Genomic DNA, 20,247 nt, shown 5'->3' with positions numbered 1-20,247 from the left:
GTATTTGATTTCTTGTCTCCTAAGTTTTCTCTCTTTTGAGCAGAATGATTTTTATTAACATTATGAGGTACTATGCGTGATTGCGAGTGTTCAAACTTAATGATCTATTTCGGTTTCGGTCACTTTCTTCCTAAGACCCTCTTTGTCTTTGTCTTACTGACGTCATGCGCAAGCAGATACACAGTTTGACCCAGCATCCCACCCGCGTGAAGTTGCCTGACCCCTTCTTTGTATGTTTCTTCCAAGTAATCATTCCCGTGGGATGACAGAGACAGATAAATGTTTGGAAAGTTTCGTTTAGTTGGCGCAACATCTGAGGAAGGCATTATAGGAAGGCATTATAGGAGAAGGGAACAGATCCCAGGAGACGGGACACAACCCCTGATTAATATCTGGTACCCATTCACTGCTGGGTGGACAGGGGCATAGGGCACCGGAAAAGCCGCCCAAATTCTTCCAATCCGCTCGGGAATCGAACCCGGGCTCTCTCGGTTATGAGCCGAGTGAGCTAACCACTGCACCACGAAGCCCCCTACAGAGACAGAGAGTTTAGGGTTTTGTATAGTTATGTTTGTTTTCATGTTTGTTAGTGTTTGTGTGTGTTTGTGTGTTTGCTTGTTTTGTTTGTGTTAAGCCGCGTCCACACCAGGAATCTTTGTGTGTCAACAATGTATGCCAGACGTTTCCCCAGTGATTCTGGAAGCAGTTGAAAAATAACCTGGATACTTTCAGGAAAGAATTGAGCAACATTGAGAGAATATGTGTGTAATTCACTACGGACTAATCGAGTGTTGGACTCGTAAGCGCCAGCAGGTACCCCTCCCGACATGAGCAAGTGCACTTTAGTGTATATAATAATAATAATAATAATAATAATAATAATCGGTTTATTTCGCAGATGGCAGCCGTCAGGCTGAAAATGTACATATTAAAATTACAAAGTGTAGCTATATAAAAAAAAATTCAATATGAAAGGGGTGTGGGGGTAGGTAATTTACATTAACGGAGGGAACGTTGTGGTGATACTTGAGTGGTGAGGAGGTGGTGGAGTGCGGTGTGGTAGAGCGATGAGGCGGGAAGGTAATCCTCTTCTGGAAGGCGAGTAGGTGTTAATCCGAGGTCATCCCCAGGTCAAAAAATGCTGGGTCAGGTAGCAGCAGGTGGCCTGGGAGCAGTTAGACGCGGTATCGGTGGTCACTCAGAAAGGGGCTTAGCGGTGAAGTGCTAATCCAATACAGGTGGCGAGACAGATGTGCAGACTCGCTGCTGTTCCTGGGAACAGACTGAACAGCCTGGTCCTGAGCAGACTGAACATTGCCCCCACCTGAGTGACGAAGCCTTCGCTGCACTGCATCTGACCAGACTTCAACAGCAGGATGGGCGGGCTGGTGAGCCTGGTGGAGACCTCGGGGCGTCGGCAGGGACTTGATGGAAGGTCGCGGCGGCGACAGACTCGGCGATCTGTGTCTTTCCGGCAACACACACGCACTCCACTCACTCTGTCAGACTGTCACCATGATATCACTTAGTGTCACAAAAAATAGCTTGCTTAGTAGTGTTTCTTGAAGAAGGTTTCTTGATGAAAGGGGAGACGGGGATGAAGGGGAAGGGGAGAGGCCAACAGGCTGGCCCCGGGCTGCTCCTTTCGGAGCGCCATGACCCTCGTCCGACCTCGGTCAGGACTGGGTCACAAGTGTGTGTGTGTGTGTGTGTGTGTGTGTGTGTGTGTGTGTGTGTGTGTGTGTGTGTGTGTGTGTGTGTGTGTGTAAAAAGTGTAATGGCAGCTGCCCCCGCTTTTCCGCAGACTGCTGTGACGTGCAACCTATGTCTTGGACAGAAGTGTATGTGTGTGTGGGTGCGTGCGTGTGTGTATTGGGTTGGGAGTGTGTGTGTGTGTGTGTGTGTGTGTGTGTGTGTGTGTGTGTGTGTGTGTGTGTGTGTGCGCGCACGTGCGCATGTGAGTGTGCGTGCGTTCGTGTGTGTGTGTGTGTGTGTGTGTGTGTGTGTGTGTGTGTGTGTGTGTGTGTGTGTGTGTGTGTGATTTTCAAGTCTTGATAGTAAAGTATAAACTATTTCTATATTCCAGTCAAATTTCATTTTTATATTCATGGATGAGAGAGAGAGAGAGAGAGAGAGAGAGAGAGAGAGAGAGAGAGAGAGAGAGAGAGAGAGAGAGAGAGAGAGAGAGAGAGAGAGAGAGAGAGAGAGAGAGAGAGAGAGAGAGAGAGAGAGAGAGAGAGAGAGAGAGAGAGAGAGAGAGAGACCCAGAGAGAGAGGACCGCTGGGAGTGACCTCCCTCAGGGGTCCGGGGATAAAGACATATCCCACACCTCACTCACGGGGAAAAGGGATTGGGATTATCATTATCATTCATTCACATATTTCAATATCTATATATATATATATATATATATATATATATATATATATATATATATATATACATATATATATATATATATATATATATATATATATATATATATATATATATATATATATATATATATATATATATATATATATATATATATATATATATATATATATATATATATATATATATATATATATATATATATATATATATATATATATATATATATATATATATATATATATATATATATATATATATATATATATATATATATATATATATATATATATATATATATATATATATATATATATATATATATATATATATATATATATATATATATATATATATATATATATATATATATATATATATATATATATATACATATACATATATATATATATATATAGCAAAAGTTTCTCATGTTTTCCATCCTGGATGGAAAACATGAGAAACTTCCTAACTGTTTCTCAGGACCGCCCACACCAGGAAATTTTGTATGGAAACTCAGCTTTGACATTTCGAAGGTGTTACTGAGGCTCGTAAAAGGATCTCCGCCTGTCAGATTATAGCTGCAGGCTGATGGGAGCTGGAATGGCTTTTCTGTGCCTGGTATCGATTCGTTGTATTTTGGGAGCCACCGTTCGTAATAGTTCTTTAAACTCAGTGGTTGACCTTCCAAGAAAATTATCAATTAATTAAACCCTGCTCCATTAACTCTCGGCTCCGCCAAAAGTAAGTCATTCTGTAATGCTCAACTTTCTATAAACTACCTCACCCATACGCGTTTCCTTATCTTCTTGCTCTCCAGTGAGTGCAATAATAAGTACAACACAGAGGCCATTGCAGCAGTCTCCGCACACACCGACATCCTGAGAATAACCCTGAGGTGTGGACAGGAAACATTATTTCCCAAGTGTATTCAAATGTATCCCAGTGGTTTACCGAAACACTTGGGAAACGTCTGGGATACATTGTTGTCATACAATTCACGGCGCCATGGACAACGTCGGTTCGAATCCCCACGCTACCACCTGGGATTTTTCAGTCACCGCCGAGTGGCCTAAGACTACCAACATACAGTCAAAAAGACCAGCCATCAACCCGAACTCTAGAGGATACCGTCCATGTAAATCAAGAATGAGTTCCGAAGAGCACCATGAGCCAAGCACAACTGGCGCCACTATAAAAAATTTCCTGCGCCATGAGGGACTTGGACCGACATCCAGGCCAAAGAAGAAATCCTACCGGCGCTAGAGGCCAAGATTAAAAAAAAAAAAAAAGGTGCTATATATTAAATTACCAAAATTATGAACACATTCGAATCCGCATCCGTGAGGATGTCATAATTTGATATCCGCATCCGCATCCGCATTTTGGTAGAAACTGATATCCTCATCCCATTCCGCATCCGCAAAATATGTAAATATGACATCCGCATTCACATCCGCATCCGCGGATCTCTAAAATCTGACATCCGATACATGACTAGTGTGTATGTGTGTGTGTGTGTGTTTGTGTGAGTGTGTGTGTGTGTGTGTGTGTGTGTGTGTGTGTAGATAGATGAGAGATGGACAGACAAGAAACCAACAATATACAAAAGCGAAGAGAAGGCGATCACTGAACAGTATGAACAGATTACACCACGAAAAACGGTACACTGACCCCAAGGTTTTTTTTTTTTTGTTTTTTTTTTACGTCTCCGCCTATTGCGCCGGTAGGCTTGCTTGAGGGGCCTGGATGGTATTCGGCCCCAGCCCGTCATGGCGCAGGCAAGTGTTTATAGTGGCGCCATCTTCTCTTGTATATCAGTGCACGGATATGCTACTGATGAGACACTGATAAGAAAATAATGACAAACTGAGCATATGACAAGCTAATCCGAAACTAAACATATGAGAACCAAATCTTGACGAGTACTTATGCAAGATGTCTGTATAGGGACTTAAAGGGATATGAAGTCGAGAAATTCCCTGCAAAACAAAATATATCATCGTGAAGAAAGTATGACTGGTTCTTGCCCTTAAGATAGCAGTGACAGACAACGATGATGCTTACGTTGGCCTGTGCTAGAAAGGTGACTAAGTAATAATGATAATCATCCGTCATTTAAAGGAATATCAATCCAGTAGGAGGATCATATGCACGCAGCTGTTCCCAAAGATCCGTCACCAGAGCTCCAAAGCGCATTCAGGGAGGGAAGTCTGAGCGAATGTGAGCGTGATCAGACAGACAATGGTACACACACACACACACACACACACACACACACACACACACACACACACACACACACACACACCTATTATCTCCCTTCCCCCCTCACACACTTAGAAAACATTAATTTTGGAGGTCAGCCCGTAAGCGTATGCGGCAGCTTTAACCGGTCTCTTTTCTCGAAAACCGTCGCAAGAAATTGACAAGAACCCGTGTCCGCTCACCTGCCGGCAGTATTGATGTCTTCTTTTTGTCTGTGTGTGTGTGTGTGTGTGTGTGTGTGTGTGTGTGTGTGTGTGTGTGTGTGTGTGTGTGTGTGTGTGTGTGTGTGTGTGTGTGTGTGTGTGTGGGTGGGTGGGTGGGTGGGTGCGTGCGTGCGTGTGTGTGTGTGTGTGTGTGAAATTCACCACGCCAGCAAGTACCCTCCCGAAAGAAGCAAGCTCCTTTTAGTCGATCTTTGGGTACTACCGGGACCTTCACACATCACACATCCCCATTGTTCAAGGTGGGGACAGTAACTGCTCTTTGTCAGCTGAAAAATCTCGGCCTGAGCGAGGCTCGAATCTCAGCCTGCCAAGCCGGAGCCTGACAGGGCAGAGCCTATTGGTGTGTGTGTGTGTGTGTGTGTGTGTGTGTGTGTGTGTGTGTGTGTGTGTGTGTGTGTGTGTGTGTGTGTGTGTGTGTGTGTGTGTGTGTGTATCTGTGTGTGTGTGTGTGTGCATGTGTGTGTGCGCGCGCCAGTAATTATGTGACTGTAAATGTTAAATGTCACAGGAGTAAACTATTGTTCTTGGTGCTTTTCTTTTGACGGTGTGACAGCGGCAGGAGCTTATCTTAGACGCGTCGGCATGGTGCTCTTAAGAAATAATCTCAATATGAACATAATGATATTACGTAAAGAAAATGCCAAAAGCTTGCTTTCTCTAACTCTTCCCGTGACTTCTGGCATCTAGCCAAAAACATCTCCTCCAACTTCACTTCTTCATCTTTCCCTCTACTCCTCAGTCCTGACGGCAACACTGCCGTCTCATCTATCTCTAAGGCTGAACTCTTCTCTCAAACTTTTTCTAAAAACTCCACTCTGGACGATTCTGGGCATATTCCTCCTACTCATCCCCCCTCTGACTCCTTTATGCCTGTTATAAAGATTCTTCAAAATGATGTTTTCTACGCCCTCTCTGGCCTCAATCCTCAGAAGGCTTATGGACCTGATGGAGTGCCTCCTATTGTCCTTAAAAACTGTGCCTCCGTGCTGTCACCCTGCCTGGTCAAACTCTTTCGCCTCTGCCTGTCAACATCTACCTTTCCTTCGTGCTGGAAGTATGCTTTCATACAGCCTGTGCCTAAGAAGGATGACCGCTCCAATCCCTCAAACTACCGTCCTATAGCTTTACTTTCTTGTCTATCTAAAGCTTTTGAATCAATCCTTAACCGGAAGATTCAAAAGCACCTTTCGACTTCTGACCTTCTATCTGATCGCCAGTATGGGTTCCGCAAGGGGCGTTCTACTGGTGATCTAGCCTTCTTAACTGACTCTTGGTCATCCTCTCTTAGCCGTTTCGGTGAAACCTTTGCTATTGCGCTGGACATATCAAAAGCTTTTGATAGGGTCTGGCACAAATCTTTGCTTTCCAAACTACCCTCCTACGGTTTCTATCCTTCTCTCTGTACCTTTATCTCCAGTTTCCTTTCTGACCGTTCTATTTCTGCTGTGGAAGACGGTCACTGTTCTTCCCCTAAACCTATTAACAGTGGTGTCCCACAGGGTTCTGTCCTATCTCCCACTCTTTTTCTGTTGTTCATTGATGATCTTCTTTCCAAAACGAACGGTCCTATCCATTCCTACGCCGATGATTCCACTCTGCATTAGTCAACTTCTTTTAATAGAAGACCCACCCTACAGGAACTTAACGACTCAAGACTGGAGGCTGCAGAACGCTTAGCCTCAGACCTTACTATTATTTCCGATTGGGGCAAGAAGAACCTGGTGTCCTTCAACGCCTCAAAAACACAGTTTCTCCACCTATCCACTCGACACAATCTTCCAAACAACTATCCCCTATTCTTTGACAACACCCAGTTATCACCTTCCTCAACACTAAACATCCCCGGTCTATCCTTAACTCAAAATCTCAACTGGAAACTTCATATCTCATCTCTTACTAAATCAGCTTCCTCGAGGCTGGGCGTTCTGTACCGTCTCCGCCAGTTCTCCCCCGCACAGTTGCTGTCCATATACAGGGGCCTTGTCCGCCCTCGTATGGAGAATGCATCTCATGTGTGGGGGGGCTCCACTCACACAGCTCTTCTGGACAGAGTGGAGGCTAAGGCTTTTCGTCTCAACAGCTCTCCTCCCCATACTGATAGTCTTCTACCTCTTAAATTCCGCCGCAATGTTGCCGCTCTTTCTATCTTCTATCGATATTTCCACGCTGACTGCTCTTCTGAACTTCCTGACTGCATGCCTTCCCCCCTCTCGCGGCCCCGCTGCACACGACTTCTACTCATGCTCATCCCTATACTATCCAAACCCCTTATGCAAAAGTTAACCAGCATCTTCACTCTTTCATCCCTCACGCTGGTAAACTCTGGAACAATCTTCCTTCATTTGTATTTCCTCCTGCCTACGACTTGAACTCTTTCAAGAGGAGGGTATCAGGACATCTCTCCTCCCGTATTTGACCTTGCTTTTGGACACCTCTTTTGTTTCTTTTTTAGGAGCAGCGAGTAGCGGGCTTTTTTTATTATTGTTTTCTTTTTTTGTGTGCCCTTGAGCTGCCTCCTTTGTTGTAAAAAAAAAAAAAAAGTTTATAACTTGATAATAAAACAAATTAATACGAGTCGATACTTATGCGACGGAGATGAACACCGAGGCCACGCGCAGCTACTGCGTATCCTCCCAAATCTACTCACTCACTTATACTTTAATAATATGGTAAAGTGTTCCATAAAACATGTATCATGTATTTTATTACGTGGCAACAACGGGAAAAGCAAACAAACATGAAAACAAGCTGAAGCCATCAATAACAACTAACAAAAAACATAGTAGGAAAATCGCACAACAGTCACGGGTTATGGGCTGGGAATCCCTGAATGGACCAAGGGAGGAGGGGAAGGAGAAAGACAGCAGTCCTGTCGCGCTGTTACTAGGCCGGTGAGGGTATATAAGCAGAACCACCTGCTCCAGCGATCACACCAACCCTCTGCACTCATTTTCCAAGGTTCCAGCCCTCCCCTTGCTCCTCATTCAACATGGTGAGCGGTGATGCTCTCAGCGTATACCAGTCTGTCTAATGCTCCTGTCTGTTTCCTCCCTTCCTTTCTGTCTCTATACCGTCATCCTAAGTAAGACTAGCATTTACTCTTCGAATTATGTATTACCACCTCCGATGTTAGTTAATACTGCTGTCAGTATCCTTCCTTCCTATCTCTATACTGTCAACCTAAGTAAGACCAGCACTTTCTCTTCGATCCACGCATTACTGCATCCAGTTTTAGTAAATGAATCTGTCAGTATCCTGCCTTTCTATCCCAATAGGTACTACCATGGTAAGTACGACCAGCACTTCCTCTTCTACCTACGCATTACTATTACCTCCTATGTCAGGTTTCTGTTGCTCTTCATCTCCCACTCGTTTCTCTCTCATTAAAATTCCCGTTCTTGCTCCATCCCTATACATGGCTCCACATCTTCGTCTTTGTTTCATTAACACTGACACCTATATTCGAGTTTCTTTTCGTTAACCAGTCTCGCTGAAATAGGAAATATATCTTCCAATGCTTCCTCACTTTCCCTTTAGTTAGTTTTGTTTGTCTCTTATTTCCCTCATCGCTGAGACTTGACATTCGTCAACACCAAACCTTTTTTCATTCATATCCTTTTACGGAAGTGCATACACTCTCTTAGATCAAGTAGCACTCAGTGACCTTCCCTCCATTTTTCCTATATAGCCTGTCCTTCGTAGTCTATTCGCAGCCTTTCTTAAGATGTTTGTGTTCCCATCAAACAGTTATGTAAAATAGATCAAGTATGTAGTTTTAAATCAGACTTTTCTTCGTGTGATTTTAATATCATCATAATCTGCATCCTTTAACCTGATGTTTGACGACAGGTTCGCCCGCTGTTTGTGGCCGCGCTGGCGCTGGTGGTGCTGGTGGTGGACGCCCAGGACGCGTGCAGGCACTACTGCAAATCAAATAACCCACCTGGTTCAGTGTACTGTTGTGACGACGGTTCTGGTGTCGGGCAGTTCGCAGGTGATTGGCCGTTGATTTACTTCACTGCAATAATCGAATACTCATAAAATGTAATATTTGATAACGTTTACTTTATACATCCTTGATGTAATATTTTCATAAACCCTTTCAGAAAACTCTGCTTTCAAGTAGCATGAGCAAACAGCCACTAACACTCATATTGTTCTACCTCAGAACACCGAGGAAAGTGTCCGAAGCGTCCAGTCTGCCCTCCTACTATCCAAAAATTCAGAGGCCCCAAGGTGAGTTACCGCTCATGAGTTAGTCGTCTACACCTTTTGGGTCACTATAGGTTGGGGGTTGGAGTCGGAACGCTTTATTTGTCAGCTTGGAGTTTTAAATATTTATAATAAATAAGTGTGTTGAACAGCATATAAGCTGATACTGAATAGCATGAACAGTTCATAAGTCAGCTTCTTAGAGATTATATGCATTTCGAGCGACTCCTCACCTGTGTTCTGGTTGATTTCCCATTACAACAAACTGTTGTCATAATCACAAGGTCATAGCTGGAAACGATAACAGAAAACCTTATTCCCGAAACCGATAATTGATAATGAAAAACCTTATCGGTGTAAACCGATATTCGTTAACTGGAGACACAAATATAGGCAATAACCGATAACCGGTAGCCGACATAAATCCACAATTCCGATACTAGCTAGCGATAAGTCCGATAGGCTAAAACGATACAATGTTGATATTTCAAATAAATAACATAGATGAATTCAAATTTTCATCATCTGTATTTTAGAAAACTTAAAACCTGAAAACCACACGTTGACACGTACATATGGACGGTAATATTCGAAACGCCTGAACCGGTGTGGTGTTATTTGGCGTCCCAACCGTCAAAAGCTGGCGCTTTTGTTTACAAACACTGGTCTCTCGTGAACTGCGCATGCTCAGACCAGCAAGCGTAGACCTGTACAGTCTCACAAACCTTTTAACCGTAATTAAGAGTTGCTGGAAGGCTGAATCAGACATACAGTACCACTACCACCATCCTCGATTCCTCGCTGTTTCTAGAACGACACTGTACGAGTTGTATTTATATGTACAGAGTGTCGTTCTAGAAAAGGCGAAGATGGTGGTACTGAAGGTCTGATTCAGCCTACCAGCAACTCTTAATGTGTTAAAAAGCTTTGTGAGACTGTACAGGGCTACGCTTACTGGTCTGAACATGCGCAGTTCACGAGAGACCAGTGTTTGTAAATAAAAGCGCCAGCTTTTGACGATGGGACACCAAATAACACAACACCCGGTTCCTTCAATACCATGGCATGGACACAAACGAATATGGAATATTAAATTTGAGGCAGTGAATGATTATTTTGGGGGCAAAGTTAAATGATTTTACTCTTTGATATATTGATTTTTGAGTCTAACATAAAAAATAACCTAGTGATTTAATGTTGATAATCAAAGTATGAAATCTCTTCAACGAAAATATTTCATACCCCGAAGTTTTTTCATACAACACCGGGCCACGCATGCGCAGTATGAAGGAAACAACGTTTTTTTTCTGAGGCGGAAAAAAGTATCGACTATCGCTAGTTTGGTTACAAAAGTAACGAACATACCGATATATATTTAAATAAGTAGCGGATGGCCGATAACCCGATTTTGTTATTAGTGATAAAGTATCGCGATAACTTATCGCGATAACGCCCAGCTATGCACAAGGTATTTTCATCCTGATGAAACAAAATGTCTCGTAGAATCATGAAGCCAATGTAAAGTCAGTCTCACAGGGCAGACATTCTTTTCGCTAATCACAACTCTTCGTGCCACCAGGTGTGTGCTCACGACGGCCAGTGTGCCCGCAACGAGAAGTGCTGCTACGACGCCTGCCTCGAGCACCACGCCTGCCTCCTGGCCGTCCACTAGCTCGCCCGCCGCCTCCCCCTCCCTGGTGCCGGCGAGGGCTCCTCCCAGCCAGCAGGCATCGGGGGCCGGGAAGCTGGAGGCCTTCTCCTGGGACAAGGCCATACTTTGTTATTCAACTGTTTTACTCACTTGTTAGATCATAAGAGAGAGAGAGGATAAAAATCATTCAAAAAATAAAATAACATATTATAGTATTTGTTTGCTCTTTTTCTCTTTTTTTGAGCAGAGTGATTTGTATTAACATATTGAAGTCCCATGCGTGATTGCAAGTGTTCAAACTTAATGATCTATTTCAGTTTCGATCACTTTTCCTCAGACCCTCTTTGTCTTCTTACTGACGTCGTGCGCAAGTACACACACAGTTCGACCCAGCATCCCATTAACGTGACGCTGCCTGGCCCCCTCTTTGTATGCTTCTTCCCAGTAATCATTCCCGTGGGATGGCAGACAGAGAGGTTTTAGGATTTTGTATGGTTATGTTTGTTTTCATGTTTGTTTGTGTTTGTGTTAGTGTTAATGTTAGCGTGTGTGTGTGTGTGTGTGTGTGTGTGTGTGTGTGTGTGTGTGTGTGTGTGTGTGTGTGTGTGTAGATAGATGATAGATGGACAGAAAGGAAACCAACAGTATACGAAAACGAAGAGAAGGCGATCAGTGAACAGTATGAACAGATTAGACCACGAAAACCGACACAATGACCCCAAGGTTAGAAAATATATCAGTGGACGGATATGCTACTGATGAGACACTGATGAGAAAATAATGACAAACTGAGCATATGAGAAACTAATACGAAACTATTCACAGAGAACCTAAACATGAAGACTACTTATGCAAGATGTCGGTATAGAATCTTAAAGGGAAATAAAGTCGAGAAACTCTGCAAAACAAGAGATCGTCGTGAAGAAAGTATGACTGGTTCTTGCCCTTAAGATAACAGTGACAGACAACGATGATGCTTACGTTGGCCTGTGCTAGAAAGGTGACTAAGTAATAATGAAAATCATCCGTCATTTAAAGGAATATCAATCCAGTAGGAGGATCATATGCACGTAGCTGTTCCCAAAGATCCGTCACCAGAGCTCCAAAGCGCATTCAGGGAGGGAAGTCTGAGCGATTGTGAGCGTGATCAGACAATGGTACACACACACACACACACACACACACACACACACACACACACACACACACACACACCTTTTCTCTACCTTTCTCCCATACACACTAGGAAAACAATTGGAAGTCAGCCCGTAACCGCTTGCTGCAGCCCCAACCGGTCTCTTTTCTCGGGAACTATCGCAAGGAATAAGCAAGGACCCGTGTCAGCTCACCTGCCGCTAGTGTTGATGTCATTGTGTGTGTGTGTGTGTGTGTGTGTGTGTGTGTGTGTGTGTGTGTGTGTGTGTGCGCGCCAGTAATTATGTGACTGTATAAGAAATAATGCAATGTTTCATGTGCACACAGGAAGCATCTCGTAATTTGCAGGTTGGCGCCATATTGTTAGTTTACCAATTTTCCTTTTGCATCAACGTGAGCTATTTTATGTTATTGGCGCTTTTCTTTTGACGGTGTAACAACAGCGGCAGGAGCTTATCTCAGACGCGTCGGCATGGTGCTCTTAAGAAATTATCTCAATATGAACATAATGATATTACGTAAAGGTTCATAACTGATAATAAAACAAATTAATACGAGTCGATACTAACGCGACGGAGATGAGCACCGAGGCCACGCGCAGCTACAGCGTATGCTCCCAAACTTACTCACTCACTTATACTTCAATAATATGGTAAGGTGTTCCATAAAACATGTATCATGCATTTTATTACGTGGCAACAACGGGGAAAGAAAAACGAACATGATAAAGACCTGAAGCCATCTTTAACAACTAACAAAAAACATAGAAGGAAAATTGTGCTGGAGTGAAGGTGTTTTTTGAGTCACGGGTTATGGGCTGGGAATCCCTGAATGGACCAACAAAGGAGGAGGGGAAGAAGGGGAGAGAGAGAGAGAGAGAGAGAGAGAGAGAGAGAGAGAGAGAGAGAGAGAGAGAGAGAGAGAGAGAGAATTATAGATAAGTTGTAGGCTAAATTTATTACATAATGGTGTAAACGCCTCTTATAAGCTAAAGCGTTCACATGTGCAATCATTATATACCATTATCTCAAACACGCCGTGTGTGTGTGTGTGTGTGTGTGTGTGTGTGTGTGTGTGTGTGTGTGTGTGTGTGTGTGTTAATGAGTACCTAAACCGAAACGGTCTCAAGATACTGAACATGTTAATGAATAACTGAAAACGTTTACCTACCTATTATTTTTTTAGTTACCTTTGATTTTCTTTCTGCAAGAGTTTTTAGTAAAACCAAAAGTCAATTAATTTTTACTTAGGTATATTTTAATATTTCGTGTTTTGCCGAGGAGGGCTTATGTAACTTATTGCTCCGCCATGTGTTTATGACATGTCGAGTTTTATGTTGACGATCGTTAATAAGACATCTGGGTGAGTTTGTTTATGGCTTTATTAGCACGGATGACTGCAGGGAATAGTTGAAGCCTTGCTATGTGGACAAAGTTGATAAGAGTGTTTCTCTATAATTGATTCCATTTGACTTCTCCTCCGCTTAAGGAGTGACTCCAGTGTGGGTCAGGATCCAGTCCAGGAAGTGGGTGACGCGGGTGAAGGCGGAGGGGTAGCCTTCCTCTCAGCCGTCCGCAGCGCCGAAGGACGTGATGCCGTAGGTTTTGCCGCCATAGTTGAGGGGGCCACCAGTCACCCTGACCTCACTTAATCTTTGTCACAGAAACTGAGCACGCAAATCACACCACACACATACCATTTCATATTACACCTACCCATCTGCGCCATTTCATATTACATCTACCCATCTGATTGTTAGTATTTGTAGATTTTACTGCTACTACTTCACCCCCTGCTGATAGTACGTTTTATATATCCACGCTTCTTTCAGAATTTAAGTGGTTTCATTAACTTCTTCCGTTTCCAGATTTTTTTTTTCTTTTCTTTTTGGGATGTTGATTGCGAATTCGAGTTTTCTGTTAGTTGGTCAGTTGCTTTCTCACCAAGTCATTTAGTACTCTTCTCAGACTGATCTTGATTTTGCGTCTAACCGTTTTGTGGTCACTCCCAAAATTGGCATTATTCATGGCTGTTACATTTATCTATTTTCATTATGCCACACCTACTCGTGAGGATAAAGTCAGTCTTATGTGTGTGTGTGTGTGTGTGTGTGTGTGTGTGTGTGTGTGTGTGTGTGTGTGTGTGTGTGTGTGTGTGTGTGTAATTGGTTTCACGAGTGCCAGCAAATTAAAATGAGGAGCAATGGATACTCTATAAAGGCCAGCTGTGCTCCATCGGGCGTCATTTGTAAGCACCATGGCTGGAGAACTAACACTTCTACTCCTGCTCTGCTTCTCCGCCAGTGTGAGTGAAAAGTGTACGAAATGTTACTAGAAATAATCTTCATTATATTTCCCTTTTTTGTTGAAGTTCTCACATATTTTCTGGAGCAGTTACGTTTATTTTTTTATTGAATTTCAGAGCGGTAACCCTGCGGCTGAGAAGCAATGGCGATGGAAGTTTCCCAGACCCCAAGTCACCCCTCTAAAGCCGGCCAAAGCCTGTGAGTGCTTGAACTTTGTGTTACCTCAAAAATAGTCAATCTTAACATTGGCGACAGTGCCTCAGAGGGTCTATCTGTTGAGGCCACTTCGATTAGTTGTTGTCTGCAAGGTCTGCAAGGATATTAAGATCCATATTCTTAAATTTATCGGACTTCCATTACGACTATTTCCTGAAGCAAGAGAGAAGATTAACTGGGTGTTTAGGTGTTATTTTTGCCGCTTATGGTGTAGAGGTCGTGTTAAACTATCACTAGGGCCAAAACACAGTCCACGAAAATCAGAAAACTTCCACGAGAGGCTCTTCAAACAGGCGAACTGAGGCGCAAATACGTTTCAGAATACGCGCTTAAGTCTTCTTAACCTTGCAGACAATACGGAAACGAAACAACCGATCCCCATGTGATCGGTAACTTTCCGTGCTTTTTTTACAGGAAAGGAAGCAGCTCAAGGGCAACAAAGAAAAAAAAGTAGAAAAAACGCTAATCGTTGCTCCTATAAAAGATAAAAGTAAAGAGAGGCTAAAAGAAAAGTCAATTTCGGGTGGAGAGGTATCTTGATAGTCTCCTGCTGAACAAGGTCAAGTCATAGGCAGGAGGAAATACGGACGAAGGAAGACTGTTCCAGAGTTTACTAGTGAAGGGGATGAAAGAATGGAGATGCTGGTTAACTCTTGCATAAGGGGTTTGGAAAGTATAGGGATGAACTAGAGTAGAAAGTTGAGTGCAGCGGAGACGCGGGGAGACATGTAGAGTAGTGAGTAGAGAGCATGCTGAACTACTCTCTGGTGTTGATGAGACAATAGGGAAACGGAAAGTGAGGACACGGGAAGGGTCCTTGGTGGGATTCCAGCACCCTCCTCGCTTCCCGTATATATCTTGCTGGGAGTGGCTTGCGCCCGTTTCGGTAGGTGTCTTCCTATACCTACTCCAACTTAAAACACTGAGGTGATTTATAGTAGTGTCACGCCTCAATGTCAATGAATGAATGAGTCTTCCCTGCATCAAATGATGCGAACCCTCTGCACAGCCCGCATCGTGGGTGGGTTTGAGGCCGCCCCCCACTCGTGGCCCCACCAGGTGGCGCTCTTCATCGACGACACCTTTTTCTGTGGCGGGTCCCTCATCTCCAACGAGTGGGTCCTGACCGCTGCTCACTGCATGGACGGGTGAGTCAACAGTCTTTTTGTAAGTATATCAGACGAGGAGAAATGTGAGAAACGGTGTATCACTTTGCCTCACACGAATGTTTGCAGCTCGTCTTATGCCTTACAAAAAAACAGTGTTAAGCGTCACCTTTGGCCTAGCCTGAATGGTTTGGAATGCACTTCACTCACTAACAAAAAAATATAAAAAATTATTTCACTTGCGCTGTACAGCTTCTTCTAGTCCGGGTTGATAGGTGGTCTTCAGGACAGCATGTGGGTAGTCTTAGGTCACTCGGCGGTGACTGAAAAATCCCAGGTGGTTAGCGGCGGATACGAACCCACATCATGGACAACGCACTAAACTCGAGGTCGGTGTAGACGTTTCAGGATACTCCCCCTAGACATGACTCCCGGAGTCTCTTGAAACTAGTTTTAAAACACTCCCCAGTCAATTGAAACTAGTTAGATTGCATTCCCCAGTCAACTGAAACTGGTTTCATATGACTCCCCATCAAGTTGAAGTGACTAATCACATTATTGGATGAAAAAGATTTATTGATGTTGACTCCCATACAAAAACTAGGATAACGACATATTAGTTATAATGCGACTTCAAAGACTCAATTTCTTTATAAGTATGGGCCCAGAACCAGATACTCTATTATTATCATATCTTTTTTTTTTTATTCTATACTTTTTATAGAACTTAAGAATGCGAGATGAGTGGGTTCGGGCCGCTCCCGACTTTGAGGTAGGCGGGGAACGTCATGTCTATCCCTCCAAGGCAGGTTCAATTTAGACTAGTTAGGTCAAGGCAAACGATCGTTTCTTGTCGTGTGACCTCACCTCTGGCGGTGTTTAAAAATTCTTCCTCTGATGTGTCTGTCTGTCTGTTGCTGTAATACATGAAAGTTTTAATGTCTCTACATATGGACACACAAAAGAAAGTGCTCGTAATAATTATAAACTTTAAGCAATGTTGTTTAAAATAAAAGGTATATGGAGTCGTGAGAAACATATATTTGATACATTTGTACTATTGTGTAATGTAAACTTAGAATGGTAGGAAATTCATTTTATGGCCTAATAACACCTCAAAACATGATTGCCCTAAAGAGTACACAAAAACAATTTTTATATAACTACACAACATAATCTTGTGTTAACATACAGTTCCTTTCATGAATTGTTACCTAAACCATCCCTGCTCCAGCGCTGGCTTCGTGGAGGTTGTGATGGGCGCTCACAACATCAGCAAGGCAGAACCATCTCAGATCACCCAGCACAGTGTTGACTTCTTCACTCACGAAAACTGGAACGATCGCAAGCTTATCAATGATATTGCCCTCATTAGACTTCCTTCAGCAGTGACATTCAACAGTAAGCAACGTGTTTTTTAGTGAAGCATGATAAAATTTATCAATTAATATGCCACAACAATCTGCTATAAAAAGGATATTATATATATATATATATATATATATATATATATATATATATATATATATATATATATATATATATATATATATATATATTTTTTTTTTTTTTTTTTTTTTAATCAACTTACTTTTACCTAGGCCACATCAGTGCCGTGAGTCTGCCGTCCTATGACATCGGCGCAAATGAAATGGTGGTCGCCACTGGCTGGGGGCAGCCTTCCAATGGTAACCAGACTTTGTATCATCACTAGTTTCCTGCTGGTGTTGGTGACCAACCATGTCATCGCCAAAAGCGGATTAGTGTTTGGTGTGCTGGAAGAGTTTACAGCTTAACGGCATAATGAAATCCTTATTTTTCTTTTTTGACTGGCCAAAAGGACCGCCTGCTGTAGTCTCATACAGTAGACACATCAGTTAATTTGCCTTGATGGTGGCATCCATGCTTTTCCGATGTTGTGAGTCCAAGCAGAGGGATAATCAAACACCCCCAGCAGTAGAAGTTTTGGCATTTTCCTTATAAAACCTACTCTAATAATGGGTGATATTTATTTAAATGCGAATATCTATATGCATGTTATCTCTATATATTATTATATTCAACACATACATAAGATTACTAGTTAATACGATAGTTGAAAAATATATCCCGTAAATAATAATTTTGTACGAAATCAGAAAATACCTTTACCCAGCTTGCGACAGAGCACAGCGCTCTATGTATGACCATCAAAGTCGTGGTGTCCGAGACAATCTTCTTATCAATACCTTTATATGACTGTGACTTATAAGCGCTTCTAAATACAAGGTTAAAGGAAGAAATAACAATATTAAGGGTAAACACAACACATTTATATTCCATGATTCATGTCACCAATCTAAGAGCACCAACACGAAATATATATTAATACTGTGACACCTAACAAACAGGGCAATTTATATTTTACTTTCAAGGGACTAAATTTAAAAAAAGTATATATATATATATATATATATATATATATATATATATATATATATATATATATATATATATATATATATATATATATATATATATATATATATATATATATATATATATATATATATATATATATATATATATATATATATATATATATATATATATATATATATATATATATATATATATATATATATATATATATATATATATATATATATATATATATATATATATATATATATATATATATATATATATATATATATATATATATATATATATATATATATATATATATATATATATATATATATATATATATATATATATATATATATATATATATATGCACACACACATTCAGCACCATACACGTATCACTGACCACCTTGGAGGCACGCCTAACACACTAAACCTCTTCCTAATCACTTATCCTTCAGATTATTCTCTTCGTTTGGCTCCTCGAGCATTCGTTTATCAAACTCTTATTTATAGAAGCAGCGCCTAAGAGCTTTTCTGTTTCCGCTTTTTTCTGCCCTCTGCATCATGTCGTTTACTTAACTTTCCCTCTGGCTATATGTAACATCTACAAGCAGTAACTTCCTTAGTTACGGTAATGTTTTCCCATTTGCAGATGCTGGGTCCATCTCAAGCGTCATTCGTCAGGTACAACTGTTCACAATTAGCAACCATGACTGTGGTGCTGCGTATTTTTCCTTCATTGGGCCTAACATTGTCTGCATCGACGGCTCAAATAACAAGGGTACCTGCAATGTAAGCACAGACTATTATTGCATGTTGACTTCGATAAGTAACGACATTTCCTGAATACTAATCCACAATATGGACATTCTTTGCATAACGAATCTTTCCAGGGTGACTCAGGCGGCCCCCTCGGCAAAGATGGAGAGATTCACGGTATCACCTCCTTCGGGTCCTCGTTGGGGTGCACGGGAGGCTACCCAGATGCCTTCACCCGTGTCTACCACTACATGGACTGGATCACGAACAAGACCAGCCATACCACCGAGTGACAAGGAGATACACTTGCAGCAGTGTTTTCTTTTTTATTTTTTTCCGTTAGATCTATAGCGCTGGTAAGCTTTCTAAATGTGGCCTGGTAGTCGTCCTCAGCCCGTAAGCGACGCAGGCAAGTATTTTATAGTGGTGCAATTCTTACTTGGTTTAAACTGTCCTCCGAAGAACCACTCGATCCTCTTTAGAGAATTTTACTAAGTCTGGACTGACAGTAAATCATCAGGGCAACATGTCTGCAGTCTTCAGCCACTCGACATATTTATACAATTCAAAGCTGGAAGCCTCGGATCACTTAGCCTCTGACCTTGCTAGTATTTTTGAATGAATCAGAAAGAAATTGGTGTCCATCAATGTCACATCTATGATAAATAAAAAATAACCTACTCAAACCTGTAAAGAAAGATAAACAGTAACAAGACTATGAAGAATTAACAGATTGAGCAAAATAGTAGTAGTAGTAGTAGTAGTAGTAGTAGTAGTAGTAGTAGTAGTAGTATAACAGGAAGAAAAAGGACACCTAATATAATAAAAACATTTCAACTGGCACTTACTTTTCGTCGTCCTTGTGGTGATGGTGATAGTGGTGATGACCCGCAACACACACATCACAAAGGAAGCTCGTGAGGAGAACCCTGAACGCCCTCACACACACACACACACACACACACACACACACACCTTCCTAATCCAATCCTCAATAGCAATACGTATATATACATCTACATAAAATAGAATAATACACAAAACAATGATAATGAATATACATAGAGACATGTGAGGTGGTGTAACATGTTCTTGTTCTTTCTCTTCTCTTTCCTGGTAAATGTTAAAATATTATACAATGGAGAGAGAGAGAGAGAGAGAGAGAGAGAGAGAGAGAGAGAGAGAGAGAGAGAGAGAGAGAGAGAATCAGAAAATAATCATCATATCCTTTATTTTCATTTATTTTGGTTTTCCTGTCAAATAAAAAATGAAAAAAATCACCATCAAATCCTCACCATATACTATCCTCATCACCATTACCATCATCACCCTCATCACCATTTATCCATATTCTCCATCACCACAACCATCACACCAAATCTACGCCATCCACACACAACCTTCAGCCATCATCACATCACCATTCAAACACACTATCCTCCATTACGACTATCATCACAACCACAACCTCACCAACACACAAGGCTCAGTTAACACAATCGCTCGGTGGTGTGAGAGGGCTTGACACAGACCCCACGCTTCTTCCTGTGTGCTGTGTGCGC

General features: G+C 41.8%; 2 protein-coding genes and 1 long non-coding RNA gene across 3 annotated transcripts; 2 read left to right on the top strand and 1 right to left on the bottom strand.

Moving 5' to 3' along the window:
• Positions 1-7,744: 7,744 nt before the first annotated feature.
• LOC127009493 (uncharacterized) lies at positions 7,745-10,944 on the top strand. The gene is made up of 4 exons (XM_050882598.1): positions 7,745-7,861; positions 8,719-8,863; positions 9,038-9,105; positions 10,661-10,944. Exons 1-4 carry the CDS (start codon positions 7,859-7,861, stop codon positions 10,751-10,753), a joined length of 309 nt encoding a protein of 102 aa, XP_050738555.1. The 5' UTR covers positions 7,745-7,858; the 3' UTR covers positions 10,754-10,944.
• A 2,141-nt stretch (positions 10,945-13,085) lies between these two features.
• LOC127009486 (chymotrypsin BII-like) lies at positions 13,086-19,902 on the top strand. Its single transcript, XM_050882591.1, has 7 exons — positions 13,086-14,191; positions 14,309-14,390; positions 15,418-15,556; positions 16,749-16,915; positions 17,116-17,202; positions 18,579-18,718; positions 18,820-19,902. Exons 1-7 carry the CDS (start codon positions 14,144-14,146, stop codon positions 18,976-18,978), a joined length of 822 nt encoding a protein of 273 aa, XP_050738548.1. The 5' UTR covers positions 13,086-14,143; the 3' UTR covers positions 18,979-19,902.
• On the bottom strand, positions 15,567-17,928 carry LOC127009491 (uncharacterized). The gene is made up of 3 exons (XR_007762017.1): positions 17,112-17,928; positions 16,729-16,847; positions 15,567-16,431 (listed from the first exon to the last, which is right to left on the bottom strand). It is a non-coding gene; the product is annotated as an uncharacterized LOC127009491 (long non-coding RNA).
• Positions 19,903-20,247: the final 345 nt, after the last annotated feature.

This window comes from Eriocheir sinensis, chromosome 41 (assembly GCF_024679095.1).
Source record: "Eriocheir sinensis breed Jianghai 21 chromosome 41, ASM2467909v1, whole genome shotgun sequence".
Classification (NCBI taxonomy): Eukaryota; Metazoa; Arthropoda; class Malacostraca; order Decapoda; family Varunidae; genus Eriocheir; species Eriocheir sinensis.
This window is presented reverse-complemented; position numbering and strand designations above follow the sequence as displayed.

Bases quoted from the DNA above. Each gene is read 5' to 3' on its own strand.
- LOC127009493 (XM_050882598.1), top strand. The intron at 8,864-9,037 runs GTGATTGGCCGT...GTTCTACCTCAG, and splicing joins TGGTGTCGGGCAGTTCGCAG to AACACCGAGGAAAGTGTCCG. The intron at 9,106-10,660 runs GTGAGTTACCGC...TCGTGCCACCAG, and splicing joins AAAAATTCAGAGGCCCCAAG to GTGTGTGCTCACGACGGCCA.
- LOC127009486 (XM_050882591.1), top strand. From the start codon at position 14,144: ATGGCTGGAGAACTAACACTTCTACTCCTGCTCTGCTTCTCCGCCAGT. The intron at 14,192-14,308 runs GTGAGTGAAAAG...ATTGAATTTCAG, and splicing joins TGCTCTGCTTCTCCGCCAGT to AGCGGTAACCCTGCGGCTGA. The intron at 14,391-15,417 runs GTGAGTGCTTGA...CCCTCTGCACAG, and splicing joins TCTAAAGCCGGCCAAAGCCT to CCCGCATCGTGGGTGGGTTT.